The sequence below is a fragment of the Montipora capricornis genome, unplaced genomic scaffold (genome assembly GCF_036669925.1).
Source record: "Montipora capricornis isolate CH-2021 unplaced genomic scaffold, ASM3666992v2 scaffold_422, whole genome shotgun sequence".
Classification (NCBI taxonomy): domain Eukaryota; kingdom Metazoa; phylum Cnidaria; class Anthozoa; order Scleractinia; family Acroporidae; genus Montipora; species Montipora capricornis.
In genome coordinates this window covers 5001-22292 of record NW_027180154.1, presented here as the reverse complement: position 1 = coordinate 22292, position 17292 = coordinate 5001, and the positions used below count along the sequence as shown (strand labels likewise).

At 36.6% G+C, this 17292-nt stretch overlaps 2 protein-coding genes across 2 annotated transcripts in view; one reads left to right on the top strand and one right to left on the bottom strand.

Moving 5' to 3' along the window:
* Positions 1-13926, bottom strand: part of LOC138035560 (heterogeneous nuclear ribonucleoprotein L-like) — a 43541-nt gene extending 29615 nt beyond the window's left edge. The window contains exons 1-2 of the mRNA XM_068882208.1: positions 13519-13926; positions 10209-10404 (exon numbers count right to left, since the gene is read on the bottom strand). Of these exons, the coding sequence (XP_068738309.1) occupies positions 10209-10404; positions 13519-13864 (542 nt within the window). The 5' untranslated portion in view covers positions 13865-13926. The remainder of the gene's footprint in view (positions 1-10208; positions 10405-13518) is intronic.
* Positions 13927-14027: 101 nt separating this feature from the next.
* Positions 14028-17292, top strand: part of LOC138035563 (uncharacterized) — a gene marked incomplete at its 3' end in the record, with an annotated part of 7661 nt that continues 4396 nt past the window's right edge. Inside the window, exons 1-3 of the mRNA XM_068882210.1 lie at positions 14028-14271; positions 14397-14447; positions 16039-16248. Coding sequence (XP_068738311.1) covers positions 14101-14271; positions 14397-14447; positions 16039-16248 — 432 coding nt within the window. The remainder of the gene's footprint in view (positions 14272-14396; positions 14448-16038; positions 16249-17292) is intronic.

Below are 17292 nucleotides of genomic sequence, written 5' to 3'. Positions count from 1 at the left end.
TTAAGGAGAAAGCATACAATAACATTTCCAAATCAGTTAATATTAAGTTTTGCCTTATGGTGCTCGCCTTCCAGCTCCATTTCCTCCCCAAATATAAAATGAGCTGTACAGAGTGAAACAAATAATCCGAAATTATAATGTTCTTTCCTAAAACATTTATGATTATACATGCACAACAAGGTCCACCCCCATGTGTACCGTCCTGCAATTCCTCATTTTATGGACAAGCATGCGACAAGGCTTCATCTGGTCACCTCTTCTATTTGTTATCCTACTAGACCGGGTTCTGAAGAATGCACTTGATGAGAACGATATGGGAATAGTACTGGAAAGAAGCCATAGCCCCCATTATCGTCAGCAGAGACTATCAGACCTCGATTTTGTCGACGTCATTGCATTGATAGATGACCCAGAGGCCAAGCTGCAGAATGGACCATCACAATTGGAACAGAAAGAAGGAAAAGTAGGGTTAACAGCAAACGCAAAGAAGACAAAAGTTAATATGCCAATATCCAAGGAGCCAACTCCATTAACCATAAATATAGGGAATGATGAAACAATAGAAACAGTTGAAAAGTTTGTGTACCTTGGTGGGACCATGGCCCATAATGGAGTCTTCACCCCAGAGCTAAACTATTGCATAGGGAGGACCGCAGCTGCCTTTAACAGATTGCTTCCAGTTCTCACAAACAGTCATGTAAGCATCAATGCCAAGGCAAAACTATTCTAAGCTGTTGTGCTAACTACACTGCTGTATGCATCAGAAACCTGGAATACTGCCGTTCAGGAGGAGAAACAAGTATCTGCTTTTTATAACCACTGTTTGAGGAGAATGATTGGAGTGACATGGAGAGATTACATGTTGAATGATGAATTGTACAATGTAACTGGGCCAACCCCCACTCATTGAGCTACTTTGTACAAAGCAGCTGAGCTGGTTCAGTCAAGTAATCTGGATGGATCCAAAGAGATTGCCAAGGAGAATATTATTTTGGGAACCTCCTGTAATGCAGCGGCTGGTACATGTATACAACAGATGCGATTGAAGGACAGGATCCGACAAAATTTAAAGGAAATAGACCGTATTCATAAATGGCGGTCAACAAACATTGTGCTCTTCAAATTTGATTTAGCCATTTCCCCTTTATTTTATTTCTGTAATAAAGAACTGGAGACATTGGAACACTTCTTTTTTTACTGTAGCAAGGTTAGCACCTTTTGGAATGAGCTAAACATTCTCCTCAAATCGCAAAAGTTAATCTCTAAAAACTTCCATATCCAAGATATTTTATTTGGACTTTTTTCTGCGGATAATGTTGATGAAAATATTCTAGTTACCGGTATTTACATTACACCTGAGAGCAAATACCTTATTTTTTGTTCGAAATTAAGCCAAACGTTTCCCACTATTGCCCTGTTAATATCCAAATGCAAAACAACGCCCCAGATCGAGCGTTTCAGTGCAAGGAAAAATAACAAACTCCACTTTCATAATAAAAATTGGTATCAATTTTTACCCATAATGGAGCATGAGCTATCACCTCCAATGCCCAACTTAAACTAATACTGCAGTATTGTAATATGTTGTAGTGCGTATAGCTTAGATGTGTAGTGTAGTTTTGGATGTTCTGTGTTTATTATAGATAGGTAGCGTAGTTTCGATTTATAGCTCCTATGTATAGTTTAAAATTAACATGTAAACTAATAAATGTGGATATATTAATTAAAAAAATTATTACATTCGTTTTGAAGTCTTTTGTCATTCATTTTGAAGTCTTTTACGTCGGCTTTTGTCCACTGCGTTCGTTATGCCCAAGACAACATTATTATGTTAATTTTGAATAAATTACTTAGCTGGAACTTGGCTCAAATCTGACCCGTGTATAAGTCGAGGGCGATTTTTGGAGCTTCTTTTGAGGCCATAAAAGGTCGACTTATACACGGGTAAATACGGTACTTAGCCACCATTTATGAATACGGTCTATAACAGTCACCTATGAAGAGGCAGTTGGGCTTGCTGGTGATAGAGAGGGCTGGTCCACCCTAGTGATGCCCTGCGTGGTCACTCCACCACAACATAGGATGATGATGGATGATGAGGTGCTACAATGCTTGTACTTGGCAAGTGGGCTGCTCTCTTCAAACAGTCATCTTTCAAGGTCATTAATAACCCGGTAAAATTTATTTTACTCCCATTTAATTTAAGTAACAAAAGAGAGATAACAACATCATTGGAAAGCTCTCCAATCTTTCAGTTTCAGGTTCAGTTTCAGTTTCAGTTTCAAAATGAACCAGATGAAAACGTCTATTCTCATTTCATGTAAATAACATTCTGATATTGATTGCCAGCCAGATCGCCAGCCAGATGCCGTAGTCAAAGAAAACTCCATGACAAATTTAACATTTTCACTTAGTATCCAGTATTAATTCAGGTTTAAGCCACTGAAACAAGACAAATTTAAAGGAAATGACTTTGCAGCAATAAATGAATTCCATACATATATGCTACCTTTCACCATCATTGTTACTCCTACAAATAAAGCTCTTACCAACATGAGGTGATGTACATGTAGATTTGAACAATACAAAGATTACATGTAATATTACGATGACTTGGTTGCACTGGGAAGAAAACCAGAGAGCTCCTGACAGAGCTTAAACGTATGAATTCTGATTGCTTGTTCAGAAGCTCAAGAATTGAGCTACAACAAAGTCTCATGTCAGGAGATTCAATAACATTTGAAGTTGGTGGCTACTTTACTAGTAGAGTAGCCCACTGCATCACTAGGGGTGTCTGGGCAGGCCCATAGGAAGATTTATTTTTTTTGTTGCACCCCCCTTCCCTACGGGCCTGATTGGGGCATGCATGCATGTTGGTTGAGCATCGGGCTGTCATGCGGGAGGTCGTGAGTTCAACTCCAGCCGGACCAACACTCAGGGTCTTAAAATAACTGAGGAGAAAGTGCTGCCTTTGTAATTACATCCGCAAATGGTTAAGACTTTTAAGTCTTCTCAAATAAGGACTATAAACCGTAGGCCCCGTCTCACAACCTTTCAATGCTCACAACCCAGTGGGACGTAAAAGAACCCACACAATATTCGTATTAAAGAGTAGGGCATGGAGCTCCCGGTGTTGTGGTCAGGACTTATTGCATTCATTCATGTGCTGGGTGAGATCGCTAATGGACTGATAGCGGATGGCAGCGGCGCCTATATATGCTGATGTCCGATCTCACCCATAGATCCCTTGCTTGTAAAGCGCATTTGAATATATTAATAGAAAATGCGCTATATAAATTCATTACCACTACCATATGCCATTTTCAATAGACGGCTCCCAAACACTACATTTCAAAAGCAAAATTGATGAACACCTTTGGATGCCTTTATTGATGTCTAAATCTTTGCTTTAAATTAATCTGTCTTTAATTTCTTTTAATTGAGGGGGGAAAGGTAGCAGACTTCTCTCAGTGAAGTAACCAACACTTTTCTTAAATGTCAGTACTCATTGAAATCACTTCACGTTTTGTTGAAAGGTGGCCTCTATTCTGCTAAAAATGAGATACCCAAAGGTGGCAATCTCACAACAATCACTGTATTTAAAAGAAGGCGATTTCAAGCCCCATATATTCATTGATCTCGTTTCTTTACAATGATAAACTATGTTTCTTAATTTGATTACCAACCTAAAATTCACCATTTTGTTATTACAAGACTAGGTCTTCTTGTAAAATTGACCATAAACAAATGACAAAGTTCTACATGTAAACAGTGTAAAATCTGAATAACTCTATAACTTTACTTCATTTTTTTACTTGTTATGTCAAAAGGAAATTTAGGTAATTGGCATCGGAAGGAAATACTTGAAATATTTAATTAATGCAACATATTGTTGCATCTGGGAAAGACAGGAAGTAAAACATATCACAGATATGGCCACAGAAAAGTTACTTTTTTCCAAATGTACGCTGTTCTTTACCAAGAAAAAAACATTTTTCAACAACACTTTTGATCAAAATTTAAAATAATTTATTATTGTAGAGACCTCCAACTGAAAATGTCACTAATCAGGCAACAAGGATGTATTGTCACCCCTTTCATTCCACAAGTTGACACAGCAAGAAATATGCACTAAAACCTTTTTTCTCACTTGATTGTTGAACTTTGGTCAAGACTTTCACCCACGTGGACGGGGTGTGATCAAGCATACCTCGTACACTCCGCAAAATTTACATGTTTTTAGGTTAAATTTTATTTAGACTTTGAAAGCATTCAAACTTCATCATTAAGGGTTTGCACTTTGAACCAATTTAAATAGGCTTAAAATTTCACAGCCTCATATCATGGTTTCTGTGACATGTTGACAACTGAGGAAGTTGGTTTTACTTTTTGACTTTACTGTCATTTCTACAGTGGTATAATTCTCTTTTCTTCTTTAAAGGGGTAGTTTAAACCTGCATTTTTTTCCAAAATATACTTCACGTAAAAAAGAGGAAGTAATGCACTTGAAATAGTGAGGTTGAAAGTAAAATGCAAAAAAAAAAAAAAATTGGTGCCAGGATCATAAAATGGTGTAGGGTACATTGATTTTTAACTTCTTTCTACTTTTCTCAAAACATCTTTCATTATTTTTCCAGAAAATCACCTTATTCATAACTGTCCCAAGTTTTTTCTTTTACAAGCACATTGCATTCCTCACCTCCTGCTTTCAAACTCATTTGAAAATTAATAGATCTTAAAGATAAAAGAATCTTGATTAATCAACCACTATTCAGGGACCAATAAGTTCCCTGCAATTATTATTGCCATTACTACAGTTATATTAACATATTAAGTTACCTTCAAAATTTCAGATCCTGAGAGCCCTGTCAATGGGGCTTGCTTCCGGGATGAATGGGTTAACAACATCTAGTGGCCCACTCCCTTTCAGTCTTACATATTTTACTCTGCATTTAAGCCAGACGATTTTTATCATCAGTAGGGTCTGCTTCAGAGATGAATGGCTTAAATTTTATTCCCTTTTTGTCTATTCCATATTGTGGCAATTTAAAGATCGATTCTTGCTACTATTTTTAGTCTCCACATGAAAGAACATTCCTGCCATGCTTGAGCTTAAAAAAATGTCTCAGCCATTTTACAGTTCTATCTTTTAACTTTATCATCAAAGTTTATAAATGATATGCCTGTTGCAATGAAAGTGTAAAAGGTTTAATAATAGTCATGGGAAATTGACAAGACATGATCTAATTGAAGAAAGAGGAAATGACAAATTTGGCATAACATCTTGACACTTAAATTGTTATCTTTTTTATCACAATACCATATGGACAAAAAATTCTGTTACAGCAGTGAGCACTTCAGCCCAGTTGCACAAGTTTTCAAAAACAGAAATAAACAAACAAAGATATTTCAGTTTAATTTAACAGCTTGAAGCCAAGGCTGCCCACAAAGAGATGTTAAAATGATTTGACTGCCAAGCAGGCAACTTCAATTTGAAACAATTTTTATGGGACATTTTCAGTCATATTATTCTATGTACCAAACATTTTTAAATAAAACAGGGTTTTGTTTGTAAGAAACAATCTTTTAAAGCCACATGTCAGTCCAAGCATTCAGCCCCTAAAAGGGAATATTTAGATTTCAACATGAAAATTCCTATCCTCTGATAAAATTTAAGTTAATAGCCAAAGTATTTAAATACTCTTGTGATTTTGGACATGCTAATTTCAGAAGCCCTGTCACTGACAAGGTAAGAAAAGTTTTCACTTTCAACTCCAACAAAATGAAAAAAACACTTTGTGAATTAACCTCATTACTATGCAAACATTTTCTTTTGTTTTAAAGAAAACAATAAATGTGACCACTGATCCCTACAGAAAACCAAAAACACATATAAATGACTATAATTTAACTATTATACATGAACAGAAACTCTATTCTTGTGAATCTGATAAATAGAGTAGATGTCATGTTATATAATTTTAACACTTTAAGACACAATTTTGCTTTGACTATAGATGTTGCACACAGGAACTGGTTTCCTTTGATAGAATGAACTGTTGCCAGGAAAATATTAAAATGTTGCTTTTATGTCATATTCAGGTAATTAATATCCTACACGCAGAACCATAAGTATGCAGCTCTCAAATTACTTTCAGCTTAAATTTCACATTTTTTTCATTGTTCTTCAAACATTATGAATTCTTCCAGCACCACATTCAACACCACTCAAAGAACCTTTACCTGCAGAAAGCTACTCTCTCTAATTGAAGGGATATCTTGTGAGCTGTCTAAACAATTGCCATTGTATCTTTCACTTATTCAGAGATGTGAATATCCACTAATATCCACAACTTTGGAACCAGAGTTGCACATGAACATACAAGAAGAATTGAGGAAAAATGCACAAATAACAACAAAAACAGAACCATGGAAAAGGGAGAAATCTTTTTACAACATACATAAATGCAGCTTTCATCTTGGTCACCCAAATTACGATTTGAATTAATCCAAAGTGGTAAGAATCTTGATGCAAATTATTAAAAAAAAACAAATTATTATATGATATTGGGAACTGGTGCAACGAAAAGGCACCATAAATAATTATTATATTGAACATATTTACTTTTAATGAAGACAGCTCCTTCACAGGAAAGATCTGCTGGACGGGTGAGATGTTCTTCAAAATTTCCAATTTTTGTCAGATATAAAGAAAAATCACCAGGATTAACTTTGTTTGGATTGAATATTGAGAATCTATTGAGCTTACAAAAAGTTCAAGGTCACAGGATTACCAAAATCCTAATTTACTGTTGATAATATACACACAGTGTAGGAACTTGTATGGTTTTGTGCTTAAAAAAAAAACATTCATTTAATTTTTGTTCTGATTCACACCATGTGATGCCTTGGTGTTGTTGTATTTACACTGTACCTGAAATAATTTATAAAAGCATATCCAATTCAAAAGAATAAGGAATAATACAGAAATTGGTTGTACAATAAAATTGGAATTTTTTAAGTCCTATAAAGATCCAAGTAGAGAGCCTCGTACCTTTTTACATGATATTCAGCAGTAAACAGGTTAACACCCCAATGTGATTTGAAGCAGGTACATTTATTTCTGAAAATGACTTGCACAGACCACTGGATATTCAAATTCAATTCAGTTTTCATGTGATAGCCTTAAAATAGGAGTATGTGTAACCAAATTCCCTTAAGTACAGAAATTTTACTATATTTGCCCTCAGTCAGTGGTACACATGTAAGCTCATGTGATATTTCAAGGGTGCCTCTTAAGTGATTATTTTCTAATAAAATCACAGTAACTGTTACATAACATCTGGAAAAAAGTAAACAAAGCTTTAAAGGAAATAATTTGACAGCATGACAATTGTGATAAATAGTTTAAAGTTTTTGTTTCACCACCACCCTCCCTTAACAATGAGACTACTGAGGAAATTAAGATTTGTTCTGGGCTGTTCCATACAGTGGATTTCCTATTTCTTCTTTAAAATACCGGTAACATGGTCTCTTCTCTGTTAGCATAATTGGGCTATAAATACTCAAAATTTCACAATTTCACATAAGACAAAGTGGCATGTAAGCTGCTACAGCTCACAAACCTAATTCATGGAAATACTCCTTTTGTCTTCATGAAGATACTACAGTGTATCATTAACACTGCACCAGCATTGCATTTTGCATTTCTTTTTAAAAAGCACTATTATTGCCTGTTAGTTCTCCAGAGATGATGACATCAGGTCCCAGTTGTTCAAAAGGTGGATAACACTATCAATCAGATAAATTATTGTCCATTTGACGTATCCACTGGATAGTGATTTATCCGGAGGATAGCGCTATCCATCGTTTAAACAACTGGGACCAGACAGGTGGAACAGGACACCAAATGTTGCACAGGTCTCCTGACTTCACTGAGATTTAATAATTATTTTTGAAACAAGTTTCTGTACTAATGTAAGCAATGATTAACATATATCAAATATGTGGTTGGTTGGCTGCATAGTTCACAGAAATACAGGCAACTGTATTTCAATGATGCTCTCAATGTGACTGCGCGATGCAGTTATGAGCTATGCTGTCAGTCGTTATTTGACTCTGTGGCTGCGTGATACAGCTTGAGTCAAATACCCACATTTCACCCTTGATCACCATAGAGTCTCCAGTAGCTCAGTGGTTAGCGCATCCATACTAGATCACGTAGGGTCATGAGTTCGAAGTCCATCTGGGGCTCGGATTTTTCCGAGTTCCCGGTGGGTTCATTTGTAACACCTTGTACTTGATGTAAGTTTCTGTACTGTCTAATTAATTAGACCCTTTAGCTAGCAGAGTTTAACTTGCTATCAGTATAGATCTGGCACATACAAAGCGGTAAGCTTAAGTTAACAAAGTAGTCCTGATTTATCCAAATGACATAAAAATAAGACTCTACAGGAAACATCTTACAGGTATGTATACATCTTTGGTTTTTGTGGTGCACAAAGAATATTTCCAGTTTAAACCACAATGTTGCCAATGGAAACATCACAACCCAATCACAGCAACAAAGTGGATTACCCAAACCTAATTTAAGATCATGGATAGACTTTCGAAAAGGAAACAAAGGACTTTTCATACTTGATTGGTGCCAATTTTAGCGACCCAAAAACGGGTCGCTGAGCTAGGCCAATCAGAGTAGTCCTCGTGGACCCCAGGGGATAGAGTTGTCAATCAAAGTTTGCCACACGCAGTGAAGCGTGACTTCCAACATGCTACTAAGGCCACCGGGTATTCCGAATTATGCGACTATCAGAAGAAAATAATTCCAGAATATCTGTCTTGCATAGATCTGTTTGTGTCTTCTCCAACCAGAGCTGGGAAAAGTCTGACCTTTGAACTAGTCCCGTACGCTTTTGGTCGTTTACTTGGAGAGGATTGCAATGCTATCGTATTCGTAATTGTTCCACTGATTTCAATCATGAAAGATTTGGTCTCCAGCTGCAAATGTCGTGGCATTAGAGTGTCATATGTAGGAGACAATACATTTAAAATCTTAAGTATAAACTGGTGTTTGAAAGTCCCGAGGCGATTCTCAACGACTATCGACACATTTTTCGTCGAATGGAACAAAAAAATTAAAAATGCAAGTGTATTCCTCAACGAGAGTCATTGCATCGCTAAATGGTCTTCACTAAGATGTATCTTTTAATCCCGGTGTAGTACGTCTCCTACACCTGAAGCCTACCTGATCTTTCATGAGTGAAATCAATTGACTTTCTTGACGATTCAAAACTTTCCCTTTGATACTTGCTAATCTTTCGAATTAGTGTTTTGTTTCTATCAGCACAAATCACGGCACAAGTGTTGGTCCAAAAAATACCACTGGAGATCTTCTTTCCAAGCGGCGACTCGAGATTGAAAATAAGCTTTTGTTTTATTTCATCTTTATTTCTGATACCTTTAGCACAAAGTCAACAAATTTCCTCTTTCGATTTCGTAGAATGTTCGACTGTTTTCGTCGGATTGCGCCATCAAGTGCAGGACTTGTGAATGACGTCATCCCCTTTTTGGTGTGAGACGCAAATGAGAACCTTGCAAGCGAGACAAGTCGACCTCTCGCGACTTCGTCGCTCGCTCATTTACTTTGCGTACGAAAAACCATGATTCGCTCCCTAAAGCATTTTCTCCTGGGATTATCGTGAGGTCGACTTGTGGCAAGTCGAGATCATGGATTGCAAACATGTGATAAAATCATGTGATAAATTAACTTTAATGTTCTGAGCATTCAACAGTTTCCAAATTTTGTATTGTTCAAACTACAATTAAGTTGTTGAACTTAAATGTAGCTTGTGGGGGGAGATACATGTATTCCCCTGAAAATTATAATTACCACATCTTACTGCAAGATCTGTGCACTGAAACTCAAAACCCAGGATGGTTTTATGGAACCTTAAAAACATGGTTATGATTAATTAATTAATTAAAGTAAAACAACCTTCTCTCATATTATAGCAAAAATTTGAAATTCTGTGTAATCCACAATGATATTCTTGTAGGAGTTAGTATCATTAAAAACATTCATCACCCAAAAAATTTGGCTTTTAGAAGTCTTACCTTGAGGAACAACATCTTGGAGGAGAGACTAGAATAAAAAACCAAACATGCACCCCACTGGCTGATTACTGATACAGTTAAGCATCACAACTCACGTTATTTTTCCAAAAGGCTGAAGAACACTTATTAAATCTGTTTCTTTGCAACCATCTGCAACTGCTCGACAATGAATGACACGTGAAGGGGGAGTGTTATGGTGCGCTGTGGAATTAAGAGCTAATGACTGTGGGATGGAAAGGCTTGAACTTGATGTTAACGTGGAGATAGATGAGCTTGGAGACAACGAATAACCTGAAAGAGTAAATAACACAGCCCAATTAGATTATTTATGAACTTTTTCCATCTTTTTCCATGAAGGGCAACTTTTTTCCTCTTTCCTAAGCATACTACACTGTAGTTTGATTCACAAACAAAACTTTGAATGAGTATGAAAAAAAATTACGAAAATCTACGTATTCTGTAACATAAATTTTATGACAAAATGACTTGGATGCTGAATTGTAGATAAACAGGACCAGCAAATTTTCAGACAACTGTAGTCTTGGAAAGGAGTCAACAGATTTGTTTGTTATCATCATTACATTTTTGCCAATAAGCCCATGCATCTGCATCTCTTCACCATAATCTACAACTGTGTTATAATCCAGTATCAAGCCCACACTTCATGTTGACAAAGCAACTAGCTCTCTGCAGGTTACTTATGACAACATTAAAATTTAAGTAACATAAAGCAAAAGAAATAACACTGATTATTCTTTTTGCAAGACTGTTCTAGCTCAGGGCATTGCTTTTTGCAAATGCACACAAAATGTCTTGTACTCTTCTTGTCAATTATTATGTGTGCCAGGGGTGGAATATGAACAATCAAATAATCATGAATAATCAACCATAGACTGAGGCATGTTATTGGAGAAACATCTGTCTGAGAAAGCAATCAATCTTTACAGTCCCAAGTTGTGTCTGGCAATAAAGATACACCCACAAAACAGGAAAAGATCTTTGAAACAACATCCTATGATACATACTTTTACAGTGTCCGGGAAATGACTTAAAACAAAAGTACTTTGAAAAAACTTTAAATATGTCACTATTTAAAAAAAGCTAAGATTGATTTGCACCTGCATATGCCAATCAAACATTTACTCCTTCTACTCTGACAAAAAGAGAGTGTCCATGCTTCATATCATTAAGCACAAACAGGAACAGCTGAATTGAAGAAAAATGTTACTAGTTTCTAATGACCTCAACAACTTCTCCTTGTTATGAATTCAACTCCATTCAACATAAAATGCATTTTTTGAAAAAAGCTATGAGAAAAGTTTTAATATGGTGACTACCATGATACTGCTCTAGCTGAACTATAAACAAGGAATGTTGGACTTTGGATTACTGTTTCTTAAATCTGTTCACCATAAAGAGTAGAAGAACTTTTCTCAGAAGCATAAACAACAGAATGAACACAAAATTACTTCAACTCTGACAAGATATGAATACAGTCTGAATCTGATGCAAATTCACCAAAGTCTACATAAATATACAATTAATTTTGCTTCTCATTGGTTGGCACAAATTTTGGCCATTTAACATGTTACTTACAATGGATCCACTTCCTCAGTTTCTCTCAATCCTTCATTATTGCCTTGCCTCAAGCTTAATTATATACGCCAAAGGGAACCTCCAAATACTTGTGGCAATATGGCATTGTTTTTAAAACACATTCCTTGTGGTTAAGGCATTTGGTTACGATTTTTATAAGGCATTTAAATTGTCCAATGTGCTAAGAAGGAACCCCTGGAAAGCAACCAAAACTACATCCAACAACCTAAGCAAAGCATTTGACGCAATTAATTCTATTTCAATACTGATCTTGTGACACAAAAGCAAGAGGCTAAGAATAATTACATGTTTAACATTTTAGCTTCTCAAAGGTCAAACACAATATTCTGCTTATCTACTCTTAAAATTCTTAATTTAAAGAAACTCAATATATTATTTTCTGTGATTTACTGGAAAGGTCTGCTAACAAAAGTATCCTCGCTGACGGCTGTACATTCAAACAGACTTGCCTGCAAGAAATTCAATAGAGGCAGTTCTCAATAGAGATACAGTTAGAGACTGGGCAAAATGAAAGGCATCTTTGCCCCTTGGGTCAATTTAATATTGACGTTGCATTAGCCATAATAGTACCAAAAGGTAAACAACATTACGATGTCTAAAGCATCCTTGCCTCAGTGCTTTCAATAATTTTAGTGCTCTTCAAGTGAAAGGCTGCATTCCAAGAAGCAAATATTTAAGCTTTACCAAGTCACAGATTTAGAGCGATAAGGTTCAGCGACTCTCAATTCTTGACCGGATCAAAATAACAAAAAGAATTCACGGTCTGTTGTGTTCCGTGAAGAGCGTGTAATTATCTGCTCTACTGACAATTGCGGCCAATGATCGGAGAAGTGTGTTTCTTTTATATTTTAATCAAAAAGCTAGCGACTATAAAATCAATGATGAGTGAAAAACGCATATAGTTGAGTGTTCCTTCCACTTGGAAAATACTACAAAATTGAAAGGTTATCCATTCGAAGAAAGGTGCTGGGCTGGCAAAAAATAACTTAGCAGATGAAAATTACTGATAACACAGCCAGAAAAGACGGCATGACTCCTTCGAAAAAGTCAACATGATATTGTCCTAAGCTTTTTTCATTAACATTTTCATTCATATCACCAAGGCCGGAGCAATGCACGTACCGCATACATGCACGCACAATGCCCGAGAATGCTCCGTAACTGATTTTACATTTTCGGATAAAAATGTGGATGGTCGGAAATTCAACAGCCACACTTTCCGTTTTGTACATATGTGTGCGAGGTTAAGTATCAAATGAAAAAAATCTACCCTTCATTCTTTCAGGAAGAGGCTTTCCAGACGTTGCGTGGTTATTGAGCATTCAAGCAAATGACAAGCACCATAATACATCATTGAATGACACTTCCTAACACGCGCTCGTATGTGCCCGGTGTTGGCGAGTGCGTTTATTTCTTTTTTAGCCAAAGCACCGCAGTCTTCATGGTTTATTGACTAAACGTGACGGCCATTTAAAAATACATGAATTTCCAAGTTTAACATCAATACTAAGACAACAGATTCGAGAATAACAGACGCGTCTCCCAGCAATAGAGCCCCTATAAGAACATTAACACATTGAGTGCACGCCCAACTTAAGACCACATTTCAGCGCTCATTCCTTCACACGATTTCTTTCTTCACCCCATACCCGCATTTTGTGCACAACACATGATATTCCTCAACTGATTACCCTTTTACAATGAAACTGAGTATGACAGCTGAAATATTTATGATCTCTCAAGTAACGCATTAAAGTCGAGAAGAAAGCCAAGCGCATATATGCATACCTGTCGCTGAGGAATATTCCGAACTGAAACCATTCAGTGAATTGTAGTGAATGCCGTAAGATGCTGGGTATGTGAACAAAGCCGTTGCGTCGGTCTGTCCGCAGGGATACGCGTACGAGGAGAAAGAATTTGATGGGAAAGTGTAAGGGTATGAATAAAATGCTGAAGAATCACTAGCAACTGGCGAGGAATGCGAGCTTGTGGGAGAGCTGGCGGCGTCCGTTCTGTAATATCTGGCGAATTTTGATTCATCGAAGTTGGTTGCTGTCAAACCGCTATCCATTTTGGCCCGTTTATTTGGGCTTTCGATGCCTGACAAGGCTATCATACCGCCAACTTCTGCCATGTTTTCAGTGAGAAGTTTCCTGGTTTTACCAGCGATTTGCAAAGCCAGCGGGTAATATCAACACAGATGTCTCGTTCCAGTCTCTCGCATAGAGCTTAAGCGAAACTTGTGATTGGAGCATTTTTCTTCGAAAATATTGACCAATGAAAAGCCGTAAATTAATGTAACATTAGCCAGCCATGTTGCTCGCCAGAAAATAGCGCCATTTTGAAACAAGAAAATCGCATTTTAGTTTGATGTCTCGATTAAAGAAAAGTGGAAAACGCTCAGGGACTACAGCGAGTGTTACAGATCACGATGAGGAGGCTTCCAGCTGCATTATTTGTTTAGAAAGAGTTTCTTGTCGCGGAAAACTAAGTGTCTGTAATCACTGGTTCTGCTTTCCTTGTATTTTGGAATGGGCTGAGGTCAAGACAATTTATTCAGTGATGTACTTTGTAGTATCACTACGCATCTCTATTACTGGATTCGTGGAAAAGTGGAAATAAATTATTGAAGTTATTGCTAACGGAAAGGGTTTTTTTCTTCACAGAACACAAATACCTGCCCGATCTGCAAGGCCCGATTTCGTTGCATAACAAAGGTACAATTTTAGATACGAGATCTACAATGATGCAAATAGTATATTCTATTAAAAATAGATGTTTTTCTTATTAAGATTTTACTGGAGGGAAGTTTTAGCGTAGATCCAAGAATGAGTGGTAAAAATTCCAAGTTACTTTCAATTTCTTCGGAAGTAACCCTTGCTTAGCTTTAATTTGAGTATAGTAATGTCTCAGAGATTTGAAATTTTAATAGAGGATCATATTCATTTCTCAATTTTCATCACTCGGATTACCAATTAAAGCCTGTCAAAACAAGCGTACGCTTATTAAATGTAACAGATGCGACACGATGCAGGTGTTAAAGAGAAGAAAAGTTATTGAATTTACAACAAACTGTGATCCCCGATGTGTCAAATAAAATACTAAACAATAATTGCACTATTGCATGAGAAACTCGAAAGTAAAACTGAAAATATGTTTACTTGCAATCACACTTTTGACGTGTAAGAAAAGCTAAATTGTTTTTTTTTTGCAATGTAGTGATTACCTCAAAGCGAAGTTTGCCATATATTTTGAATGAGTTTAGTACCAGACAGATGTCTCCTGAGTTCATCTCCCTTTGAATATTTAAAAATAAAATTCTTCTTTCTTATTCTCAAGTGTAGTTCATCAATTTTGTGGTTAAAAATTATACCACCAGTTTCAAACTGAAGCTAGTGTTATTCATCAAATTTCAAGTGTGTTTGTTGTTGATTACCATCTTGCAACCACGGCAAAAAGATCAGTTACAATACAATGATGCTTCACTTTAAGCTCACAGGTCCCTGTACATGGGAGAACAGGTGAATGTGAAATAGTTAACTTGGAAATAAGATACAGAAAGATTCAATGTTATTTACACAACAACTTCAATTTTGATTACTTTTATTTTCCATAATCATCACTGTCCATTTTTTAGTAAAAATGGGATGAGGACAAGCAAAGATGGAATGTCTTAGCTTATTTTTATCAAAGCTTGGCAGCACGGGCAGAATCGACTGGTCTAACCTGGTCAGGAAGTCCTGTGCCATGAACTTTTTCCTCATCTGCCTTCTCATTTTCTTGTAAAATGCAACAATGCCTGGCTGGAAAACCCCATTTACATGTAGCTCCTGGGAAACCACAGTAACATTTCCCCCAAGCATGACACTGAATTGTCATTACTTTTGTGTGTACATGTAGTAAACTGGATAATACAAGTATTTCCCATTGTCAAAGTGAGGATTAATTTTTGTGCGGGAGAGGGAAAAAGGCAGCTGTGCATTAATGATTGTAATATTGTTAATGTCAATGCAACTGAAGGGTATTTCATCGAAATTCCTCACAATATTATTTTATGTTTAAGCTGGCTACCTTCTCGGCCAAAGCTTGTCCAGGAGCTGGCAATTGACTGTTTCGTTTGATTACATGTTAACTTGCTTTTGGCCTACATGTGGGCAAGTTTTCAGCTTTCCCAGTGAGGCCTTCTGTAAAAATCCAGCAGCCTGGAACCATTTTTTAGCTGATAACCATTTCAATGTTTTAATTTTATGAAAATGGGTTTCAAAGATGATATGCATGTCTATCACCTTTGATTTTTCTTTTTTGTAGATTCATGTGAGCCCCTTCAAATCTCCTCCAACCAAAGTTCGTGTTGGAGACAAAGATCAGAGAGTCTGGAATGATGATGATGATTTAGTAGCAGAAGATGTTCTAGATGCCATTGACTCAGATGATCATGATGATGATTATGAACCTCCTTATCACATGGAAAATCCGTGGACCAGGAGCTCGAGGAACAGAGAAAGGCAACAAGAAAGTGTATGTATAAAATAGAACCAAAATAACATTTTTTCCTTTGGAGATATCTGCTTATCAAAGTCTTACCACAAATTTAAATTTTAAATGAGCAAATAATTTGACATTTTAATCAGTTAAAAATTGCTTTGACTCACCATCTCCCTGATAGAAATTTAAGAACAATTTTAGTTGCAAGTTATGGTCCAGATAGTGTGTTTTGTTTTTGATTTAACGATCCTTCCAAAAAAATAATTATTGATGTCATAAAATCTCATGGCGTAAAGCAGCCCTTTAAGTTTAGTATTGGTGCAAGCCGGCAAAAAAATGCCTACAAGATAAATTAAGATTTCAAACTGTGGGGTCTACATGTACTTAGGTTTCATAATATATCAAATTGCAGAGGAAGAAAGCTATTTACCCCCCCCCCCCCCCCCCCCCACCCCAATTAATCATGATGACCGTAGACTAATCCAGTTATTAGGATTTTGTTCCCCACCAGTGAATTAAAATGTTTCTTTCTTTTCTTGTTGCTACCGGCAATGTATTTGACTCTGTTAGAAAGAAATAGACCCCCCCCCCCCCCCCCACCAAGAGGATTTACAGTAACCCATCGACTCTTCAGGTGCCATAGGGCTCTCCCAGTTGATAAGTGAAATTAAAAGTACATCTCTACAGCACTGAAATCCTACCTCATTTAGAATAAACATTAGGAATTTCTACCCAGCAATTATTGGTTGCTACTACTGAAATTATATTCCTCTACATATTATGTGGGAAGCCAACAAAAGAGCAATTTACATGTATTATCTTGCTCAGTGCTAATTAATGCTCAACAGACCTTGTAACTTCCATTCAACCTTAAGGGCCCACTGAGGTATATGTTTTGGGGTGCGTTGCTAAGAATGTAATGGTCAAGTAATTTGAGAGAATTTGGCATTATTTTGGTCAATTTCCAACTTTTGTAAACCAATGACCCTAAATATGACGTCATCATGCCACGCCCATGGCCACGTGACCAATAAAAGAAAACTCTAAATTTGTCTACGTGCTACGCAATTTGGGTAT